The 24927-nt window shown below is 39.4% G+C and overlaps 1 protein-coding gene across 4 annotated transcripts in view; it reads right to left on the bottom strand.

The window, feature by feature from the left end:
• The window catches only part of OXR1 (oxidation resistance 1), a 298281-nt gene that overhangs the window by 234538 nt on the left and 38816 nt on the right, over positions 1 to 24927 (bottom strand). For all 4 annotated transcript variants that reach the window (XM_078393677.1, XM_078393678.1, XM_072999256.2 and 1 more), the window contains exon 2: positions 8438 to 8519. In XM_078393677.1, the coding sequence (XP_078249803.1) occupies positions 8438 to 8454 (17 nt within the window). In that variant the 5' untranslated portion in view covers positions 8455 to 8519. The remainder of the gene's footprint in view (positions 1 to 8437; positions 8520 to 24927) is intronic.

Here is a 24927-nt window from a genome sequence, read left to right as displayed (position 1 = left end):
AATGAACCAATTCACTGTGCTTATCATATATAACAAATGGGAAAGAACAAGAATATGGGGTTCATATATTGAATAGCTCTGTGCCTTTGTACGCCAGCTTGACAATAGGAGACTATTTATGTTTGAATTCAGGAAGTTGTGATTTGTTAAATGGAGCTCATACACACTGTAAATGCCATCAGAATATTAGAATATTTTATCAGAATATTTTTCAGGTTTTCTGTAAGGACAAAACCAAATTTTTAATTTAATGCTCCATCTCAAATAATTTAAAATTTCCCATTCTTAACATATTTCCCATGAGCAGGAAGATTCAAAAGCTACACTTTGGCTTTGAAAGCTCAATATGGGTTCCTGGTGAACAACTTAATTCTATCTATAAAATGGCTCTATAAAACATACCAGTTGCCTTCATTCTCAACTCTACCATTCTTTCACTGGGCTGGTAAGTTATGGGGTTCTTTTAAGGACAAGAGAACTTTGGAGAAAGACAGCTATGGAGCAGATTCTGCCCGCAGGGGTGCCTAGAAACAGGAATCTGGAAAGTTACTTTTTTGACTGCAGCTATGGGGTCCCCCAGATTGGGTAAATCTGGGTATTGGAGTCCAAAAAAAAAAAACCTCTTCCAGGCTCTGTTCACAATTGCTAGTTATCTTGGTGTCTTTCTGAAGTCTGATTATTGCATGAAACACTTCCTTAACTTCTAGTGCTCTTCTGTGATACAGGAAAACAGAACATGAAAGCATCACCCACTAATGCACAAGCAAGCAAGCTGCATTGGGAAATCATGTTGTTCCATGCATGCATAGTTAAGTACAAGACCTATTGTATCTTCTGGCCTGCTGCACTGCCTTTTGTCTCCTAGAAGTATCCGCATGCAATTTGAGGGCCAGATCAAACATGATACTTGTTCATTTTCTTTGCCCCCAGTATGATTTACCTCTGTCACAAACAGAGCACATGGGAGGGGAGCCAAGCTAAATTAGAACCATGGCATGAAGGAAGAGGGTTTTTTACCCTTCTCCCAAAGGCCCTGGAGAGCTGCCAATATGAGAAGCGGATTAGGAGACGGCTAGAGCGCAAATGGAGAAAGGACCCGACGGATTACAATTGGATAGCTGTTAAGGTCGCCACTAACCTTTACCTGGCTAAGGTAAAGGCTGCCAGTTGAGCATACTTCGCTAACCGGATAAGCGAAGCGTCCAACCAGCAGGCGGAATTATTCCGTATAGTGCGCGACCTATCCGGAATTGGCCCGGGTGATGGGCCTCCCCCTAGTCTTACACCGGACCAATTTGCAGCATTTTTAAAATCTAAAGTGGAGGCCATCCGCCGGGACCTGTCTCCTTTTTTGAATACAGTGAGTCGAGCTGAGATGTCCAGCGCTCCGTCTTCCCCGGTAATTTTTGACACATTTCAGCCTGTCACGCCTGATACTGTCGCCAGGCTGCTTGATCGCTGTCATGCCACCACCTCCTCCCTTGACCCCTGTCCGGCCTGGCTAATCAAAGCAGCCAGGCCTACAACAACGGAATGGGCCACTGCAATAATTAATGGGTCTTTCCTTGAGGGCAGATTTCCATCTGCTCTCAAGGAGACACTCATTAGGCCCATCAGGAAGAAACCAAGTTTGGCGGCGGACGAAATTGGCAATTATAGGCCCGTCGCCAATGTTTCTTTCCTAAGTAAGGTGGTGGAGAGGGTGGTGGCCGACCAGCTTCAGGCGCACCTGGACGAAACAGATGCCCTGGATCCGTTTCAGTCGGGCTTCAGGCCGCGCCACAGCACAGAAATGGCATTGATCGCCAATGTGTCCCTGCTGGTCCTCCTCGACATCTCAGCAGCCTTTGATACCATTGACCACGGTATCCTCCTGGGGAGGCTCTCCGAATTGGGGGCCTTGCACTGGCCTGGCTCCGCTCCTTCTTGGAGGACCGTCCCCAGAGAGTGCAGCTTGGGGAGAGCGTCTCGGCCCCGTGGAATCTCAATTGCGGGGTTCCACAGGGATCGATCATCTCCCCAATGCTGTTTAACATCTATATGAGGCCGCTGGGTGGGGTCATCAGGGGGTGTGGAGCTCGGTGTCATCAGTATGCTGATGATTCTCAGCTCTACATCTCATTTCCACCTTCCGCAGGAGATGCTGTTCTGTCCCTCCAGCACTGCCTGGGGACCGTACTGCAATGGATGCAGGAGAACGGGTTGAGGCTGAACCCGGACAAGACGGAGGTACTAAGGGTGGGTGCCCCCACAGTCGGGAGCTTGGGAAACTCCCTCTCTTTTGGGGGGGTGACCCTTCCTGCTAAGGATGGGGTCCGCAGCTTGGGGATCCATCTGGACCCGGCGCTCACTATGGAATCCCAGGTGGCGTCGGTGGTCCGAACCGCCTTCTACCGTCTTAGGTGGGTAGCCCAGCTGCGGCCCTATCTCGATGTTGGGGCACTCACCACTTTGGTGCATGCGCTCGTAATCTCAAGATTAGACTACTGTAATGCGCTCTACGTGGGGCTGCCTTTGAGGCTGTTGCGGAAACTTCAGGTGGTGCAGAATGTGGCGGCCAGACTCCTCAGTGGGGTGAAAAAATTCCAACACATTTCACCCACTCTGGCCACATTGCATTGGCTGCCCATCAGATTCCGCATCGACTTCAAAGTGTTGATGCTTACGTACAAAGCCCTAAACGGTTTAGGGCCTCGATACTTGGTGGAACGCCTTCTACCACCAAGATCTACCCATGTCACTCGCGCGAGCCAGGAGATGAGGCTGAGGAGCCTAACGCCGAGGGAGGCCCGGAAGGAAAAGATAAGAAATCGGGCCTTCTCGGCGGTGGCTCCTCGCCTCTGGAACAACCTTCCCCCTGATATTCGCGCGGCCCCCTCGCTGGGTATTTTCAAAAAGCAATTAAAAACATTGATGTTTCGGCAGGCCTTCCCTCCTAGTTAATTCCTGATCCCCTCCTCTTTTCTTTCCTAATGTTTTAACCCAATTGTCGAAAGTTTTCTTTTATGTAATTCTGTTGTTTTTATTGTGGTATCCCTTGTTGTAAGCCGCCTAGAGTGGTCTATCGACTAGATAGGCAGGATATAAATAAATAAATAAATAAATAAATAAATAAATAAATAAATAAATAAATAAATAAATAAATAAATAAATAAATAAATGCTGAACTGAATAGGAAAATGGTCTGAAAGGTACCATGCATTAATTTATGGTCATGGGTCTGTCCACATTAGCTGATCTTATGAGTGGCAAGTACACCTTCATACAATTTCAGTTCCTTTGTGGAAATGGCAAATCCAGATATGTTTAGAAACATTCAGCTGTATCTGGTGGAATGATTTCTTTTTAAAAGTACAGTGGTCCCCCGCATAGTGAGGTTAATTCATTCCGGATTAACCGTCGCTATGGGAAACATCGCTATACGGAACCAAAAACGGCATACAAATGCATTAAACTTAGTTTAATGCGTTCCTATGGCTCTTAAACTCACCGTTGTGCAAAGTTTCCCCATAGCGCCGCCATTTTCGCGCCCTTGGTAAGCGAGGGCAGGGTGCGAAAACACTGCACGTGGCCATTTTGGGCGTCTGGCAGCCATTTTGGAACCACCTATCAGCTATTTTAAAAATTGCTATGCAAAAATCGGTAAGCGAAACGCTTACCGATAGTCGCAAAGCGATTTCCCCCCTATCTAAACATCACAATGCGATCGCAATTGCGACGTCGCTATGTGGAGACGTCGTTAAATGGTGCACTCGTTAAGCGAGGCACCACTGTAAAAGGGAGTGGCCCTACTTATCAGAGTATCAAACTGATAACTCTTGAGTTGAGTTTTATCTCCAATTAGCTGTAAGAGGAGAAAAAGGAAATTTATAGATTTTAACTGCAAGTAATGGGCATTGCAGTCATTGCAGATGGTGACTGCAGCCACAAAATTAAAAGCCATCTGCTACTTGGGAGGAAAGCGATGACAAAACTAGACAGCATCTTAAAAAGCAGAGACATCATCTTGCCGACAAAGGTCCGCATAGTCAAAGCTGTGGTTTTTCCAGAAGCGATGTATGGAAGTATGAGCTGGACCATAAAGAAGATTGACCACCAAAGAATTGATGCTTTTGAATTGTGGTGCTGGAGGAGACTCTTGAGAATCCCCTCGACTGCAAGGAGAACAAACCTATCCATTTTGAAGGAAATCAACCCTGAGGAAATCAACTGAAAGGACAGATCCTGAAGCTGAGGCTGCAATACTTTGGCCAATTCATGAGAAGAAAAGACTCCCTGGTAAAGAGCCTGATGTTGGGAAAGTGTGAAGGCAAGAGGAGAAGGGGACAACAGAGGACGAGATGGTTGGACAGTGTCATCGAAGCAACCAACATGAATTTGACCAAACTCCGGGAGGCAGTGGAAGACACGAGGGCCTGGCGTGCTCTGGTCCATGGGGTCACGTAGAGTTGGAAATGACTTAACAACTAAACAACAACAACAATGGACATTGTAGCTGCTGCCTTCACCAACAATAATGGTCATAGAGAGTGAGGTTAAAACAAAAGAAAAATATAAAAATATAAAGAAGACAAAAGCCTTGTGACACCTTAAAGACTAAACGCTATATTTCAGTGCAAACCTTCATGAGCAAGTCCACTTCTTCAGACATGTCCATGAATGCTCACATTGAAATATAGTAGTTAGTCTTTAATGTTTTTGTTTTCTTTATTTTTTTGTTTTTTCCTGATATGCTACCACAGACTTAGAATTCCTCTTCTAAAATTACATCAACATAGACCGTATTTATAAAAGGTTTAAGAAAGAGAACATAGAAAATAAAATAAAACAAGTATTCCCAGCTCATATGATGTTCCAGTCAACATCATTCCTCAGTTACTTTAGAAAAAACAGGCAAAGAAAATGAAGTAGAAACTATAAATAAAGATACTGCAAGCTAGCTTTGAGAACGTTGACATGGTTAGAAATTAAGTTGTGCCAGTTTCAGAAAAAATCAAATATCAATACCAGTTGGGTTATAGCACAGATGGAAAAAAAAGCATTGTTCAGCAAAATGACTGAATTTTAGATCCTTAAAGACCACAGATGCAATATACTAGAAAATGAATTTAAATATAATGAGACACAGTGATCCAGATAATAAGCATAATGAAACTCTGATCGACAAGGGTTCACTGACCTGATTTTTAGTGTATTTAATATTAAAAGGTTTCAAGACAACTTTCAGCAAGGTTTCCACAACACTATATGACATGTATATAATAATGAATAACTGTTCAATTCATATTAAAAATAGCAGGCATAAGTACTGGAAAAGATTAATAAAACAGCAAGAGCTATAAGCTCAAAGACTAAAACTAGAAGCTCAAAATAGATTCATGAAAAGCTGAGGATTTTTAAAAATATCCTACAAAAACATGGCTGGCACAGAAAGAATCAGGCAAATGTGTCTAGCACAAAGGTGGGCAACTTCCAGAGGTCCTGTGGCCACCTGCTCCCATCCTGGCACCTTGGAGGGCTGCACCAATTTACATGATCCCCAATCCCTTAAAAATTATTATAAAATATGTGTGTGAAAACTCAAGCAGCCCAATTGTGCCCTCTATTGGCCAACTTTTTAAAATCAATCGGTAGGGCTGTGTAGGTGGCCTTCAAAACATGGCAAAACTCTTGCACAACCCTTAAGTGCACAAGGGGACTTTGTGAGTTAAAGATTTCTTTTTTTAAAAAAAAAGTGTTATATTATTTTAGTGTGAGGATGCTGAGGGGCTGCATTTGAGTCTGGAGGACAGGCTCATGCAGCCCATGGGCCTTTTGTTGACCAGGGAGATCATTTTGCAATTGGATACCACCACTGAAAAGGCCCTCGCCTATGTACCTTATTTGTGTAAATAAAATTGCTGAAAATCAGACTTGTGATGTTGCTCTTATATAGAACAGGGAAATTTATTTGGAAGCAAGAAGCCCAGGTCCAAATCACTGTGTCAGCATGTTGCAAATATATTGAGAAACATACTAGAAATCAATTGTGTCCAGACAGGAATTTTCAAACAATATTTATGGATAGCCCCACATATCTGTCACAGTAATTAAGAGTGACTTTACACAAGCAATCAGAATACAGTATCTGAACTAATGTTTACATCTTCCTATTTAATGAAGATATTATGCTACAACATTCAGTATTTCCACTCCAACCCTAGCTGAGGTGAGGTGATTCCACATCTGTCCAGTTATTGTTTTTATTTTATTTTTTTACCTTATGCTCAGTTTCATCATTGCTCTGGCACTTTCTGTCTTATATGGTTAGATTGATATAATGCTTTTATTATATTACTGTATTCCATTCTGATTGTGCGTTTTATTGCAAGCCACCCAGAGTAGTGATGTTGCATTAATGGGAACAGTATACAAATTAGATAGATAGATAGATAGATAGATAGATAGATAGATAGATAGATAGATAGATAGATAGATAGATAGATAGATAGATAGATAGATAGATAGATATTTATTTATTTATTTATTTATTTATTTATTTATTTATTTATTTATTTATTTATTTATTTATTTATTTATTTATTCCCCGCCTATCTAGTCATTTCGACCACTCTAGGCGGCTTACAACAAATGATAACAAGTTCTAAAAATTTATAACAATTAATTAATTAGATGATTCTATAAGATGGGAGAAATAAAATAGATAGATAGATAGATAGATAGATAGATAGATAGATAGATAGATAGATAGATAGATAGATAGATAGATAGATAGATAGATAGATAGATAGATAGATAGATAGATAGATAGATAGATAGTATTGCTGGAATGGATTTAGCACAATCGCATGTGGATCTGAATAAAAAGGGAAAAAATGAAGAAGCAAAAATTGATCAAAGAAAAAAATCCAAATTAAAGAACACTTACCAATCAACCTGGACTCCAACAGCAGTGTTCCTTCCTTCCTTCCTTCCTTCCTTCCTTCCTCCCTCCCTCCCTCCCTCCCTCCCTCTCATCATCCAACATGGTATATTTTCCCATATCTAATTGTTAGGAGAATTTTAAGATCCCCACAATATGTCTCTCTTCTCCACAGAAACACCATCGCTTAAGAGAAGGTGTAAGGGTGGCAGAGGCCAAGAAGGACTTTGCAGGATGGATCCCATGATGACTACCTCAAAGTACCTCTTGCTATCGAGCATCTCATCTGCTACCAGGGAGGCCTTGCACTCCGCTCTTTATTTCTGGCCAAAGATTACTACTACTACTACTACTACTACTACTACTACTACTACTAATAATAATAATAATAATACTACTACTAATACTAATAGTCATAATCATAATCATAATCATAATCATAATAATCATAATAATCATCATAATAATCATCATAATAATCATAATCATAATAATCATAATAATCATAATAATGTGTTTAAAGCAGTAGTTAAACTTTTTGAAAGAAACGCCCCCTTGAGCCATTGAGGAAGTTATCATCGCCACCCTCCCCACAGCGGTGGCACGGCGGCAGGGAGGGGGCGATGATAACATCCTCAATGGCAGCAGCGGCAGCGGCACCACATCTGCTGCCAGCACAAGCTGCTCTGGATCTGGCGGCACGGGGAGGGGGGCGGTGATTACTTCCTCAATGGTAGCGGCAGCTCCATCGCCCCCTATCGCCCCCTTCTGTTCCTTCGCCTCCACATCACCCCTTTTCGTTCCATCACCCCCCTGAAAAGCAAAATCACCACTGGTTTAAAACACGTAATCTCCCACAAAAGAGGTCACAGAGCCTTTCCAATTTGTTTGCCTGCTACCTTCCTTCTTGCTCATTATTTACTTAATTACTTACTAAACTATTTTTAATTCACCATATTTAGGGGGGGCACAAGCAAAAAAAAAAAATCATTTCAGAACAATCCTAAACAATTCAAACAGGTTCACGCCGTTGAAAGCAACCAAAAACACTTTAACAATTCAAAATAAATGCAGATGAAAAGAAAAACCTAGAGTTCTCCAGGTCACATCTACTCTCTTAGATGGGGTGGAGGGATGATCAGGAGGTGAGTGGGGAAAGCAGAGAGGCTTAGGGAAAGAAGGGATGAATTAGACTGTTCAAGTTGAACATTAAAAACACAGTTGAAGGGACTTTGAGTGTTTGACTTGAACACTCAGTCAGACCAATTGATTTCTGGGATGAGCAAGCAGGTGCTCGCTCATCCCTAAAGAAAACAAAGATAATCATGACTGCAATGTATCCCTGGCGGGAACATTTTTATTTTGCAGAGCAAGCTTTACTCAACACACACACACATGTTTTATATTTTATATAATCATTCTATATTACATCCATACTCTCTTAGTCTATAAAACTGCATTTTCTGACTCAATGTAAAAACGAAAGAAAAAGAGACAAGAGAAGACAACACTGACCTTTTAGTGCTAAACATAATGGTAGGTGTTCTGTTTCACATTTATGGAAAATCAGCCTTGAACAAGTCTTGTTCCAGATGACCTGGTAGAAGGGGCGGGTGGGGGCAAACACAACATAAAATTTCAGGTTAAGCAGAGAACCTGACATTACTACCATAAACAAATATCACAGCACATTTTGTTTGAATTTGAAGAGACAGAGAATTAAACCCAGCTTTGTTACCATCCTGATTCCCAGCCAGACATAAAGTTACCACAGCAGTGCCACTTAACTTGGTATTTCTCTGGTGAGCAGCAGGCCAAGAACTGCAGTGTAACCCACCTGCCCACCCACTGCTGCTCGATGGTGACAAGCAGCAGTATTAATACTGAGCACTCTGAAATAACATGCTAAAGAAACTGGGGCAATAAGCAGCCATCTTTAGTATCCCAGGATGCCCCAGCAAACATTTTAAGGGCCTGTAGTGGTAACCGGGATGGCTGAGCCTATTTCAACCGATTCTTTGGAAGCCTTTCTTCAGAGTAATAAGCAAAAATAAATAACAGTTAAATATGGTGTGTGGGTAGATTATGCACTCTTTGGCCTGTAAGTTAGGTGCAGTGACATTTGGAGTCCTTTCTAGTTTTACAATTCTATGATTCTATTATTTTATCTCTGAGATGGTGATATGACTAGGGATATAATAGCTGCCTTGCCTACATCAGCAAATATTGATTTATTTGGAAATTGAAAAAAACTATCCTGTCTCATTTCAAAAGGTTGAAGAACATACATTCACATTTCCTCAAATACTTACACCCTAAAATACTTACACCCTAAAACTTAGCATCTTGCCATTATTTATAAACAAGCATATTATGTCTTCATGTGCTACTTTGCTTCTTTTGTTACTAATGCAGATTGAATTATAGAAACCAATAAAAGATAAAAATCACACACACACAAAAACACATTTAGGAATAACAAGTAAAAGTTACTTTTTACACACAGAGACAGTGACTAGGGGTTCCATTCTTTTAAAAAACAATACTGGTACCTCCCCTCAAAATAACAGGTGATAAGAAATGTATGGTTCCCAGGCTGTGGTCTCAAGATAAATATACAGCCAGAGGTTCCAATCCAACTACTGGTGTATATGTGTGAATGCGGTGTTCTTATCTCAATCCACTTGTCAGCAATCGGAATTCAAATTCCAGTCAACTAAGATTAAGTTTAAATGAGCTGATGACTTCCCTTTCTAGCATGAGTTTGCTCAGCTAGGATTTTAAAAAACCCTTCAGGTGCAGGAGCATTTTCCTCTTTTAAAACTTAAAAACTTTACTTACATAACACATTGGTCCAGTTATATAAGTAAATATATTCAAGGAGTTTAACAATTTGGATTATTGTAGGAAACCAAAGCTATTTGAAAGTATTCAGTAATGCAGACAACTTTAAAAAAATACTATACTTTCTTGTGAATACTTTCAGATAAAGTTAGATTTAACTAACCAAAAGCCTTTGGCTTCAAAAATTTGTTATTAATTTGGAAAGTGCTCCAGGGAATTTCACATTAGTACAGCCATTTTGATGTCATTCCAGGTAAAATGTCTTGTTCGTTCTAGCTGATGAAATGGCATTCTTTAAAATAACATTTAAAAAGCAAATTCATTACTATTGGTTTTGGCATTTTCTTCCAATTTTCCATGATTCATATCTCTCTTGCTGCAGAATGCAAGTGTAAGTTCTCATCCCCATGATCTGTGAATTAAATAATGCTGACCTTGTTGAGATTCTCCCATCTCAAAGCTCATTAAAACTCCAGTTGGGCATTGCAAAAAAACAAAAATAAAAAACGCTCATGGCAATTTGTATGCATTTAAGGGCATTTTTCACATAATTTGGCAAATACTTTTGAAATGTATGTTTTTCGTTTTAAAATGAAAACATTTTCAAGCTAATTTTTGCAAATGTATGGATTTAGATATCTTTTTTTTCAGTGCTTGACCTTACAATCCAGTCCATGCAACAAAAAACATGATTATACATAGAGAGGCCATTTTCGTGAGGACATGTAACTGTGCATCTGGAAGGCCTACAATGATTTGTATGCCTAACATAACAAAACTATACTGTAAATTTATAATCGTGTTTTATGATAAATAATAACATTATTGGTATTTACCATTTTTTGCTCCGTATTTGTTTTGTGTTTTGTTTTTTCTTTAGATCAAAATTTTGTTTGCAAAAATGAAAGTGAAAAATAAAAAAGACAATTACAAGTTGCATATAGATATGTGTTCGGTTTCCAAAGGCAAGAATCAGATAAATTCTGATTAAAAATAACTTTAATTGATTTATTCCCCCAAACCCAGAATGAAAACATTAGCTATAGATAAATCAAAGGGTCAGCAGTGCACAGTAAAGGAAATTGAAAAAAATGGCACCCACTCACCATTCCAAATAAAAAAGCAAACAGAGCCAACAGCTGAGTTTACCTCTGAATCATGTATGATGGGGGAGTGTCTTTCACCTCAGAGAGGAGGTTATTTTAGGGGGTAGAAGACTGACTGTGACATACACAATCTGTCTTCAATAGGGCTCTCCAGAGAAAAGAAAAATGCTCCCAAGCTTCTGCTGTCTGAGGCAGCACCTAACTCTGACTAATGATGAGGCTGGCCCTACCTCAGACAGCTATAGTCACTGTCGCATCCACCCAGTGTCCTTTGTTTATTTTCCCTAAACACAAGTCCACCCTCTGGATGTGTTTCCTCACTTCACGCTGCCACCAGGTATTATTCACTCAATACCAAATAGATATATCTTAGACACATGCTGCCAATACAACAGATTTATTGATATTATAGTTCTTATGCAAATCACAGATGTAAATCACAGATGATTAGGATAATTCATTAAATAGCATTTGATTCCACATTGGTTTGTATGTGTTTTTATTCGTATGTGTTTTTATTCACTTTAATAATATTCTTTGACTATCTATACTTTTGAACTTTTTCCTATTCTCTCTAGCATTCCAACTTTCTAATCTGTGTCTTAACTTTCTCAATTCACTCTCCTAACTCTCTCTCTCTTCAATTCCCTATCTCCAAACCACTTTTCTCCAACTGTCCTCTCTAACTGTCTAACTGTTCTTTTGGTTCCGCCCCTCCTGTCCTATCATAGGCTACTGCCCTTGATCTCCCCATGATGGACAGGTGTGGTGTGGGCATTCCGCCACAGTCACCAACTAACTTCTGTGCTCAGAATTTCCTTTTCTCAACCACATTCTACAGATGCAGAACAGCATTGCATCAGGCTGTCTAGCATTCACAGTAGATTAAGGTCAGAGCACAAACTGCTTATAGATGGGCTTTAAACCATGTATTATAGATACTTACATAACCACTACCCCTACGTACACTGCCTTTCCAAATGTTGTTAAGAAAAACCATATTTATATTACTCTCCTCCCCTCCAGAAGTGTGTGCCTATCTTTTCTCCTACCTATTTTTTCCTACTACAAATCATTCACACAAATATGAAAACAACTAGAAATAACTATAATTAGGATATAATTATATATGTGTATATTTTTTTTCAACCTTCATGTCTGACTACGTGTGACATTAAAATTAATCCCATGTGGTGTAGCAGATAGAGTGCCTGGCTAGATCTCAGGAATCCTGAGTTCAAATCCCTGCTCAGACATGGAACCTTACTGGGGTGTGTGGAACTGGTAAAACCACTCCTTAAATATTTCACTTGCCTTAAAAGCCCTATTATGGCCACAATAAGTCTGTTCTGACTGGTTTAACAACATGACTTTATTTTTTTTTTTACCCTCTGAGTTCATTCCCTGTCAATGTCCATACAGAGCTGATACAGGGGATATTTGTGAACAAATGCACTTAGGAGCAGCAGAGGGTTTTTTCTTTTCTTTTTTTTAACCTGGCTTTAGGAAGGAAACCTGCCCAACCCATTGGGGAAAAAAACCCAAAACAAAACAAAAATCAAAACTGTAATTGACTGCGCAGACACTTTCAGTTTTGTTTCTAAAATGGCAAATCTTCAGCTTTAAATTTTTTCCCCCTCCAGGTCTCTTGGCTTGTTACATCCCAAAGAGGGTGCAAGAGATGTAAATTTAGACTTGAGACCTCCCAAAGTTGCCTACAAAATGAAAAAAACTCATCAAGGCTGGTAAAGCTGGAACTGTTTTATTCTCAATGAATACAAAACATCTGCATTGCTGAGAATGGGCAGCAGTTCTAGAAAAATACTTTTCAAAATAATCATGACATGGAAGTGATGTAGAGACCTTCTAAGGTGCTTTGATCTACTTTATGCTCTTTGTTTTTGATCCATAGATCAATACAGATACAGAGCATGTGCAGTTATACTCTGTCCATAAACTTCCCTGCTATTCTTACCCAGTGATACGTAGCCTAATTCTATGCCTAAATCCTGCTGATTTGCATGACGCTTACTGCCAAGTACATTTGGATAGGACTGTAGCCTTAATGAGATAATGTTTTCTTGCTTACGCACAAAAAGCCTCATGTGCGGCCTCTCCCACAACTCATCCTAGTGGCCAAATATATAGACTAATGAAATGATAGAGCTTATCAAGAAACACGCCACCTTTAACCTATCAGATTACTGCCTCTGACAGGATGACAATGAGAGTTGACAGGGATGTCTAATCTAGTGACATCTAGTCGCATTTCAAGACAGCTTTTGAGACTGAGCCCATGTAGAACACCGATGCCTGTACAATCACTAATACATACTGCCTTAAGAAGATAGTGTACTAGGCTTGACAAGAGCTCTGCTAAGAAGGGAACAGGCAACATGTGGCGTTTGAAACAAACTTGACCTCAAGTTTTATTTTATTAAATTCAGTAGATTGCAGCTGTTGAGAAAGCAAAGGTGTGCTATTTTGCATAAAAAATTAGGATCAGGAAGGCTTAGGGTTCAAATCCCACAGGAAAATTAAGATAACACTATCCATCTATCTATAAACCACATTTTACTTACAAACTTAGCCTGATTACAAGGTTACTCATGTAGTTCAGTTTATAACATATCCTTTAGTTTTCTCAATATACGTGACCACATTAGACTTGTAAACATATAAAATTACTATGCTTAAATTGTCAAAATGCAGGGAGGAGGAAGTCAGACTGCAGGTTGGAATTTGATGAGAGCAATTTAAATTTACAGCATCATTATGAGTCATGACTACAATCCAAAATAAACATACAAAAAACTTTCTGCTTTCAAGTAAGATGACTCAGACTACATTAAAGTGACACTAGATTAGACTGAGTTAGGGACACATTTGATCTCCATGAAGGAAAAGTAGAAGCAAGATTTCAGAATTCAGGGAGCCTGATTCAGACATGCCAATCCATCTCTTGGTTTATCTACACACAATAGTTGGTAGTTGAAAGTGTCCTAAAACGATTTCCGTGTTTAACATTCCTGAATTTGTCACTACCAAGTCATTGCTGTGTCCAAAATCAATAGTCCGAGAATATGTGCACCCTATTGACATCTTCCATCCCACATATTTCACTCAGAAGTTGAGAGAAAGAGGAAAGAAAAAAGCTCATTGGTGAGGTCAGGTATAAAAGAGAGGGAGTGGAAACTACGTTGAGGCTTTTGGTTTTGTAGTGATCAAGCAATTTCTTTCTGTACTCACATTTAAAATAGAAGAAAGTAGAAAAGAGGAGAGGGAGGGAGAACGAGGAAGAGGGATTTCATAAATTACTTACAGATTCTGAAGGGAATCCTTTTTAAATTGGATACGACTGGACAAAATTGTCAAGGGGGACCTTTACCTTAACAGCTATTGAGACTATACAGTGGACCCTCGACTTACAGACGGCTCAACTTACAGACTTTTCGAGTTACAGACTTCTCTGGCCGCAAAATTTAGGTTCAACTTGCAGCCGGAGAATCGACTTACAGACCAGAAAAAAAAACAAAATGGAACAAAAATGGATCAAAAACGGCTGGTTATGGGATTAATCAGTTTTCAATGCATTGTAGGTCAATGGAGACTTGACCTACAGACTTTTCGACCTGCAGCCACCATTCCAATACGGATTAATTCCATAAGTAGAGGGTCCACTGGTACCTTTAAGTTTTTTAATGTCTTACTTAACATATAATAATTGTGTGCTGTCATATCAATTCTGACTTATGGTGACCGTTCTCAGGATATTCTAGGTAGAGAGTACTTAGAAGTGATTTACCATTCCCTTCTTTTTTTGGTCCAACTGGTGCAACTTGCTCAAGGCTACACAGGCTGGCCCTTCTTAGATGCACAACAGGGAACTGAACTCCCAACTTCTGGCTCCACAGCCAAATACCTAACTCACTGAGATGTCCAGCCACCAAATAATTTAGTAAGAGCCACTGTGGTGATCTTACTAAATTAGTAAGATGGCAAATAACTTAGTTAGTTATATGCCATCAAGTCAGAACCGACTTATGGCGACTTTAATAGGCCTTTCAAGGTAAGAGAGATATTTAAAGAGTGGTTTAACAGTTCCACTCTCCCAGTGATTTTTTATGGCCAACTGGAGACTTGAACCCTGGTGTCTGGAATCCAAGACCATCAATCTATCCAATACACTGGGTACCTCATGAAGCTCGCTAGATGAATGCTGTGACAGCTCAGAAGATTGTCATGATGATGTGGGGGGGCATTATTTGTTGTTTTGAGCTCCTTGCATGAAGAGTGGGATAAAAATGAGCTAATGAACTTTTAAAAGTATGAATATGATTGCCTCAGCCAACAAAACAACTGAATTGCAACATTTTTGTTGACACAGCAGCCTTACCAAAAGTGTCCTGCTGGCGACCTGTTTTGAAAATTATAGACACAGTTTGGCTGTTCTCATAGGATATGTTGTTTATTTTAGGCCATTCTTCCCCATGTGTGTGTAGCCTGAAGCACAATTAACTTTCAAATTCCATTTAAAGTCTTCCAGAAAAGAAGATGAGTGGAACAGAAATAGAAGGGGGGGGGGGGAAGATGATGGTAACCCAGCACAGCACCATTAAGGATAACTAAACGATTCTAATTTTATTCTTCTAAAATTTAAAGCAACTGAATTTTGTCAGCATTTTGTTACAAAAACTGTTGTCAGGAATTCATTATCACTGTTTACTGGGATTGAGACTTAAGCTTGTTCACATAATCTTCTTATACAGTGGCTCCCTTTTATGAATTAATTATTTTCTGCCTGTAGCATATTCAGTTCAATCATGGAGTCTTCATCTTACTAAACAAGCGTTTACAATTAAATTCTTGCCCAGAACACTGCAGGGAATTTCTGTCCTACTAGTATCTCTCTGCCAAAATTAGCTTGATGCCCACTCCCCCTAGTTTTTCATTTCTGCACACATTCTTCTTTTCTTGTATATGAAATATAACCAAATGCTAAACCAAAGTACAATTCCAGATTTTTCATGTCTCTTAGGATGTGGTTTCAAGGTGAGCGAAATGCATCTTCTCTCACTATGAAGTTACACTGGAGGAGTTCATGTTTCCCCAGGTCTGTGCAAGTTATTTGGCCACACAGGGAGCAGAAGAAATTGACTAAACAGCCTGTTAAGGTAGCTTTTCTATACAGTGGAGTCTTGACTTGAGAACTTAATCCGTATTGGAAGGCAGTTCTCAAGTCAAAAAGTTCTCAGGTCAAATCTGCATTTCCCATAGGAATGCATTGAAAACCATTTGATCCATATCTGCTCTTTTCCGTCCATAGAAACTAATGGGAAGCTGCTATTCTGCCTTTGACCACTAGAGGGGGATATTTTGTTTCTTTTTTTCTTAGGTCAAGAAAGGTTCAGGGAAGGCGGGGAAAATACAGTCCAGGCAGTACAGTACCAGGCAGTCTGAAGACTGTCTCCCAATCCACTCTCTAAACGCTGGAAGGAGTGAGGAAGCAGACAGGCACCCTTTTCACTGGCCAACCATTAACTGAAAGTTCACATTTTGCACTTTCCCTGCCTCCCACGTGGTTTTTTTTTCAGTTCTTAACTCAAATCTAAGTACTTAAGTCAAGTCAATATTTTCCTATGAGAGCGGTTCTTAAGTCAAAATGTTCTTAACTCGAGCCGTTCTTAAGTCAAGACCCCACTGTAGCCCAGCAGGGGATGCAGGTACAAAATAACTTCTTAAGGTGTTAAACAAGGAGAGTGTGGATTTCCTCATCTAGTTTCCTTTCTCCTTCTTTATTTCACACACCCCCACCCTCTTCTGAGGAAGAGGCATACAGTGGGACAAGCCTGCTGGATATCTCTTGAGAAGATCTGTCTGCCAACCTCTGGGTGAACGATAGGAAAGTAAAACCCATTGTAGTCAAAGGCAGCTACTTAGGAGTTAGCCCCATTGACTGCACTGGGTTTAACGCCTCAGTAACGGCTAGATTGATTCTGAAATGGAAGCATTGGTTGCAGCAATCTCACTGCCTAAACTGATGCAAATAGATGTGTTGTAAAAAATAGAAGCCTGAGGAGGCATCAGCAAAAATTACAGATTAGGAAAGAACAACTCTCGGCTGATTTGCATTTCCTTTTACTTTAGGTGGTCAACAACAACAAAAAAATTTGAATTAGCCCATCCCAATCCAGGAACATTTCCTGGGTTTTTTTTTTCCTAAAGTGGTTTTATAGCCTTATTCCCCTCTACAACTGATGTCTGATCATGGTATTCAACTAGCCATGACCCCACTACCACACGCTCCAGATTGCCCCATTCCCCTACAGTGACACATACAACATGTTAACATGATTCCATTATTCCTCTAAATAGGAAATTTAATGAGCCAATCCCTTCATAAATTCCATTGGTTCAAATAGGTCTATGTAGGCCTACTTAAATAAACAGAACTTATGGTGAGATAACTCAACAAATCCCCATTGATTGAATGGGCCTACTTTAGTGTGATTTAGTACACTAAGCAACACGTTTTCGGCCAACATATATGAAATTATATTTTATTTACATCTCTCACACTTTATTATGTTTTGGCTTTCTTTATTTTAATATTTATAAATATTTGGAATGTCCATTTATGTCACCATAGGCTTCGCATGTGGATGAAGGTACAGTAAAATTGAAAAATAATGTATATTACAAAAGAAATGTCTGGGCACCTAAGTACATTTTGACCTGATGTGAAAGAAACCATAAGTTGCTGCCAGTCTTATATCCTTTAGAAGAGTATTCATAAATGAAACCAGTAACTCCTTCTGGGTGTGTGCAGTATGCTGTGCCTAGATAGACAGTGGAACTCTACAAGCAGAACTCTCTACTGGTTACCCAAAATCTCACTCTGCAACTTTCAGTGCAAAGCTAAACTGTAAGTTTAACCTTGTCCTATTCAAAATGAAATAAGTAACACTCTGCTAGTCAACAGAATAGTATTCTGTCCAGGGATATCCTAAATCTCCCTGAACAGAACATCTTTTGCTAAGGTAATCTACCTGTTCCCCAAGGTCCTCCCAAGCCATGTGCCTCTGGGTAGCCACTCCAAGATAGGTCAGGAAATCATCCACCAGAAGAAAGGCCTTCTTTGCAGTGGCACCAGTGCTCTGGAACCAACCCCCAGTAGAGCTGCACCTGATTCCCTCCCTCTTTCCCTACATTTAAAAGGCACTTAATAACACTGCTCTCTAGAGAGGCCTTTTTGTGAAACCTTGCCTAAGGCTTCTTTCTTTCTTTTTCCACTTTTGTTTCTCCTGTTTGATAGTTGTTTATTTTGCCTTGCATTCTGCGTTTCACTTTTATAACTGAAAGGAAGGGTGTTAAATTGATTAATAGTGATTAATAATGATAAAGTGATTATCTTCTCCTACTTATCCTTGGTATCTGATAAGAACATAGGAAACTGCCTTATACCAGACCAGACTCTAAATAAACATTGGATGTTCTGCGTGAAAAGCAAGTGTTTTACCACTGAACTACCGTCCTTTTCCGAAACCCTATACTGTCCAGTTATAAAGAACTGCCAAGCTCATCACCATCACAATATGCTGTCAAGTTAATTCTGACTTATGTGAGCTTTTTCGGGGTTTTCCAGGTAGAGAATAATCAGAAGTGGTTTGCCATTTCCTTCTTTTAAGAGTGTCCTCGGACTATGCAGGTGGTACAAGACCAGGCAGGCCGGCTCTATGCACAGGAGACACAGTGGGAAACCAAACTCCCAACCTCTAGCTCCAACCAAATTCATAGCACCTTAAAAATTAACAACGGCCTAAATTCAACAGTAAGTCCAACCAGGAAAAAAAAAGCCATTGAAACAAGTTACATAAGTGCTATTATTCAGTGATTGATTTTATTCTATCAGCAACTGAGTCTCCTGCAGCTGGGACTAGCAATTTGATTTAGGTCACCCTAACTGCAGCATATACCTTTCCATGCCAGAGCTTAGAAGAGTCATAGGAACATATGCCTCCATGTACACAGGCACAGTGTTTAATCAGATATTTCAAAATTGCATTTTTGCTTTGCTTCTTTTCTTCCTTTTTAAATATATCATAACGGTTAGCATACTTTGTTATGCTGGGATAACAGTAACCTATGTTGCCTTCTTTAAAATAATTTGACCAGTTCCAAATTATCTGGTACAAAAGGCACATGAGGAAACAGCAACAGACCAAAAAAAGAAAAATAAAAAATTTCACCTAAGTTAGTTCAAAATGGTTCTTTTTGCATTCTACATAGCCTGATCTCATTTTGTTTAAGAGTTTTTGAAGCAAAGACTGACGGTGGTCTAGTACAGTGGGGTCTCTACTTAAGAACTTAATCTGTATTGGAAGGTGGTTCTCAAGTGGAAAAGTTCTTATGTAGAATCTGCATTTCCCATAGGAATGCATTGAAAACCATTTAATCCATATCTGCTCTTTTCCGTCCATAGAAACTAATGGGAAGCTGCTATTCCGCCTTCTACCACTAGAGGGGGATTTTTTCTTTTTTCCCCTTAGGTCAGGGAACAGTGTTAAAAGCACTTCTGACGAAGCTAATTTTGAAGCAATGGACTGAAAACCAATTAATCCGTTCTGGCTGTTTTTTTTTTATGTAGAGGTGCGTTCGTACATTGAAGCATTAGTTCCCATAGGAACTAATGCAAAGCTGGTTAATACGTACTCTACCACTAGGGGGAGAACTTTTTTTTAACCTAAGATGACCTAAGGTTAAAAAAAGAGCAGGAAAGTTTTTTTTTCCTGTTCTTATCTGGATTTCTGTTCTCAAGTAGAAGCAAAATTTAGCAAATGGAGCTGTTCTTAAGTGGAATTGTTCTTAAGTAGGGACGTTCTTAAGTAGAGACCCCACTGTAAATCTGTTGAAATACCAATCCCTTCCAATTTATATACAGTATTGTAATAGACATATGTGCTGAACACTCTACATAATCTCAGGCTTTTGTTGTTAAAACCAGAGTATATTATATTAAACCCATTGTGCTTTCTTCCTAAGCCATCCACTCGCAGCCCAAAGAGTCAAAGCCAATCTTAAAGTTGAGCAAGATGGCAGTTGCCCAGAGCAGCAAGGGGAACTGAAGGAGGCTGCCTAAGTAAACTCAGTGGTTATTATGTATTTTTATTTTATTTTACTTTTGGCAATGAGCTAAGTTATGTGTTCTCCCCAATGCCCAACCTCTTGCTTTGTTTGGGGACTACCTACAAAAATGAACACCTTCCAGGAGGCAGTGGAAGACAGGAGGGCCTGGCATGCTCTGGTCCGTGGGGTCACGAAGAGTCAGACATGACTTAACGACTAAACAACAAAAAACTACAAAAATTATTCTCCTTTAATTAGTCTCAATATATTTCTGTTTCAATCTGTGTGTGCCACATACAAATCAGAGATGATACTGCCTCATGGAGCAGTGGCTAAACCACAGTACTGCAATCAAGCCTCTGTTCACAACCTGAGTTGGATCCTAATGGATTCAGGTAGCCGGGTCATAGATGACTCAGCCTTCCATCCTTCCAAGGTCAGTAAAAATGAATACTCAGCTTGCTGGAAGGCAAAGAATAGTTTTAGCACTATGGGGCATTATATAAGTTGAAACAACAACAACAACAACTTGTTATACCACTGCAACAGAGAGCATTACTTAGCCTAGGGAGCTCACAGAGGGAAAATGTATCAGGAGCCTTTTTTTTCTGAATGTGCTTAAGATAGTAAAGCACACAGGCATACAACTCCGTTAGAGTCATTGAGAGCCATCCACAATACAAGAGATAGATTCCACTGGGATCCTAGAAATAGAGAAGGAGTATCCTGACCATACAACAGGAAATAAGAGGTGACTCACTCTGAGCCCTTTCAACAGACACTGCTGGAGAAAAGCTTGTTACTGTGCAATGTTCTGCAGTGGTGTACAGTACATGTCATATAACTTTGTAAGACATTTCACATAGTTGAACAGAAGAGATGCTACTTTGAAGCTTGTTTAGAGTATTGGTGTGCGTTCAGTTTGTTAAATAACAAGTTAATGGGTTACAGTTGCTCCTTTGATCAGTCTTAAGATCCTGGAAGGCTGGTTCTTGCTTATTCGCTAGGTCTGCAGCCCAAATGCAAGGCAGTAAGAGGAGAAGGAACAGGGAAAGCTTTAAGGAAAGATTTTCTGTGCCTTGCTTCATCACAGGAAAAAAAATCACAGCCTGCTGTGAAAGTTGTTCAAGGAGTGAGTACATGAGCAAGTACAATTTCCCAGCGAGATGGTTTTACTGTATGCCAGTGAGTTGCTTGTGACATTGAGGTGACCCTACGAATCAGTGACCTCCAGAATCTCCTGTCACTAACTGTCCCGCTCAAGTCTTACCAGGGGTCCTTTAATGAGACTATCCATCTCATGCTTCTTTTTCCCTGCTGCCTTCAGTTGTCCCCATGAACATTGTGTTTTCTAGTGAGTCTTGTCTTCTCAGGATGATAGTTCTTCTGTCAAGCCAGACTACACTGAGGCAAGATGGTACAGCAGAGTAAGCTGTCATGATAATTAACAGAGAACCAGGGTCGAGGGGAGGAATCCTTTCACATGACTTTATCCTCTCCTTCCTCACCATAACTCTATAACTGCGGCATTAAAAAAACCTAATAAAATTCTTGTATCCAAGATAAAAAGAAGCTTTCCCATGCCATACTTTACAACACAACACCCATATTGATATTCTTTGTATTTTCTAGCTGGAACCCAACAAAATGAACACAGAATCACTTTATTACACAAGTTCATTGGTAATTTCCTCACAGCCATAGCGACAAAAAAAAGTGCCACACCCTATATACTCAGCCATAATTCTATAATTATCAAATGTCATTTATAAATTTCCTATTTACAGAGAAACATTGCTGGTTCCACACGGCCTATTTTGGAACATCCAAAGGTAGTTAAATTATAAATGTGAGCATGATTTATTAATTAAAACGGCAGGAATATCAATGGGTTGAACTCATCCCTAGCCTGCAGAAGAATCTGCTTTAATAAACTACAATGCAAATTGTCTGAGTATATTACAAAACGCTCATCTCCGAGAACTTTATTGCTAAAGAAGAATCCATTACAAAGTAAATTGTCTAGTCACTGTACTTTTCTATAATTCATGTGTCTCACACAATCTAACTTGCAGTCTCATTCTAACAGCTGTAACCTAGATGGGCAACCTATTTCTCACAACCAACACAGCAGAACCTTTTCTCAAAGAAACACCTCTGGAGAAAGACCATGACTGTTGTTCTCAATGCATGCTATTGTAATATTAACATGAAATGCACTGTAGCTGGTGCTGACCTTGGAGACAGCCTGGATATTCCCTAATGCAGAATGTAGCAACTGAAGTGTTAAGTGGCTCAGCCACTTGGGATGATATTAAAGCAATCCTAAAGGAGTAACACAGGTTGCTTATCAGCTTCTATTGCTTTAAATCAGCATTAAACCTAAATGTCCTGTCATCAGTCCTGACTCATAGTGACCTTTTCCAGGGTTTTATTTATTTATTTATTTATTTATTTATTTATTTATTTATTTATTTATTTATTTATTTATTTATTTATTTATACCCCACCTATCTAGTCATTTCAACCACTCTAGCTGGCTTACAACATGATAACAAGTTCTAAAAAAATTTATAACAATTAATTAATTAAATGATTTTATAAGATGGGAAAAATAAAAATAAATCAAATAAAGAGAACAAAAAGGAAAGAGGACAGGAATTAACTGGAAGGGAAGGCCTGCCTATACATCCATGGTTTTAGTTGGTTTTTAAAAGTACCCAGCAAGGATGCAGCGCGAATCTCTGGAGGTAGGTTATTCCAGAGATGAGGAGCGAGTTTTTTCTAGCAAATTTTCTAGATAGCAAGTATGCAGATAACCTGTACTCAGTTTTCTAGATAGTGAATACTCAGCAGTATCACCAGTTACTTCATTGCTAACTTGGAATGTTAATCAGTTTGAGAAATAACAACATTTGTAAAGAAACTCAGAACAAATTGATGATATTGTAATACCCACTGAAATGATTAAGAGGTAAGTAAAGGCTGTGAAAAATTGGAGTGCACCTGGTCCAGATGAGCTGCATGGATTTTGGTTAAAGCATTTAATAAGTCTCCATCAATGTATAGCAGTGCAATTTAATCACTTACTCCAAAATTCTACAACTGAAGATTGGATGACAAAGGCCAGACATTTCTGATAATAAAAGATCATCAAAAGGGCAATGAATCCAGTAATTATCAATCAATTATATGCCTCCCAACAGTGTTCAAGCTCCCCACAGGAGTACTGACAAGATCATTACTTAACTTAAAACTCCCTATACCCAACTGAATGGAAAGGGAACTTTATAAAGTCAAGTGGTATGAAAGATCAGCTGCTTATTGATAAAATGATACTGAAGAATGCACAAAGATGAAAAATAAACTTTAGCATGGCCTGGATAGACTATAAAAAGGCATTTGACTGATTGCCACACAGCTGGATTAGCATGTAACACCATTAGTCTCTCTCTCTCTCATACACAGAGGCAGTAAAAACAATGTAAAACAGACAGATCTTAGTAGAATCCCCAGGCAAGCAGAAATCTTTTGACCAAATGTTGCAGTGATTTCAATTTTTGCCAGCCCTACCAAAGAAAGGTACAAATGGAGTGCCGGAAAGAGAGAGAAGCTCCATCTGCAGTTGTTCTACATGAAGCCATCTTGAAAAAAAAAAGCTTTGCCTGCACATTGCTATAGCTCAGGGGTGGACAAAGTGGCCCCAACACCCCTGGCCCCACTTCACCACACCTCCCAAAATTTTATTGTCATTTTTAATTTAAACATTCTTGTTGCCTTTTACTAGGCAGAGGTGCTGGTAACCTCAAACTTTTTGCCATGTTTGGGTTTATCAGCACGCTTGCCCTGTCCCGCCTCTACAAAAAATTTGCAAATCCTTCCCCAAAAAAGTGACCACTAGTGGGTATGGATTTCAGGTTTAAAAAGAGACTCTTTTAAAAGAAAAATATTTGGGGTGTGGGTGGGCAAAGCACAAGGATTTGTGCAATACAACTCCCAAGGCCCAAGGGTTGCCTTCCTACAGCACAGAGAGAGGTATTCCGTCTCACAGTTAAGCTCTATATGTTAGAGAAAACCAGTGTATTTCTTTTAGGCTATATTGCTGATTAGATAGCTAAGTGAGTCAGATATCTGAGTGCAGAGTTTGATTCCCTACTGTGTCTCCAGGGAGGAAAGCCAGCCTAAAGAGCCTTGAGTCATCTCAGAGTCCAAATGAGCAATTAAATAACTGGTGATACTGCTGATTTATGCCCTCTTATTGAACATAGAGAAAAAGACACAGCCATGTCCGGATTATCATCTTGCAAGCAGAGAGGTTGAAGAGAATGATGCAGATCTTTAGGAAGATTTGGAAATCTGTCTGAAACTAGTTTCACGTCCTTCTTTGAAGTTAACCATGATCCAGAATATGCAGGCTTAGTTGCTACATTTAATCATGGTTAATGTATTATGGCTACATAAACCTACTTAGATTAAATTTCAACTCTTCTGTACCAGTGTACAAGGAAAAGGAATTACAGTAGGGCTTCTTATCCATGGAATCAGTATACACTGATTCATTTATGCATGGTTTGAAAAAGTTAATATTAAAAGAAAAATCCTAGAAATATGTATTTCTAAAGAGGAAGTTACCAGAACTGCCCACAAGAGGGAGCGAGATATCATGCTATATATAGCTTTCACTAGAGAAATATATTTCTACTATATTTGAACTTGGCACTAGAGGGAGCTAGAGACAAAAATAGCTATCACTATAATCAGCTTTTTCTGGCATTCACAGGATGGCTTAGCACTGAAATCCCCTGGATATGGGTATCCTACTGTATTCAGGCACCAATAAACTGCTATGTTAGTTTAGTGTGCTCCCCTCTAAACCCTTTTGTGGGGCATCCTATCACATATTTGAGATTCAAAGTAGTTAGAATTTGT

The sequence above is a fragment of the Pogona vitticeps genome, chromosome 4, assembly GCF_051106095.1.
Source record: "Pogona vitticeps strain Pit_001003342236 chromosome 4, PviZW2.1, whole genome shotgun sequence".
Taxonomy (NCBI): domain Eukaryota; kingdom Metazoa; phylum Chordata; class Lepidosauria; order Squamata; family Agamidae; genus Pogona; species Pogona vitticeps.
The sequence above is the reverse complement of the archived record's forward strand: the minus strand, read 5'-3'. Positions and strand labels throughout refer to the sequence as shown.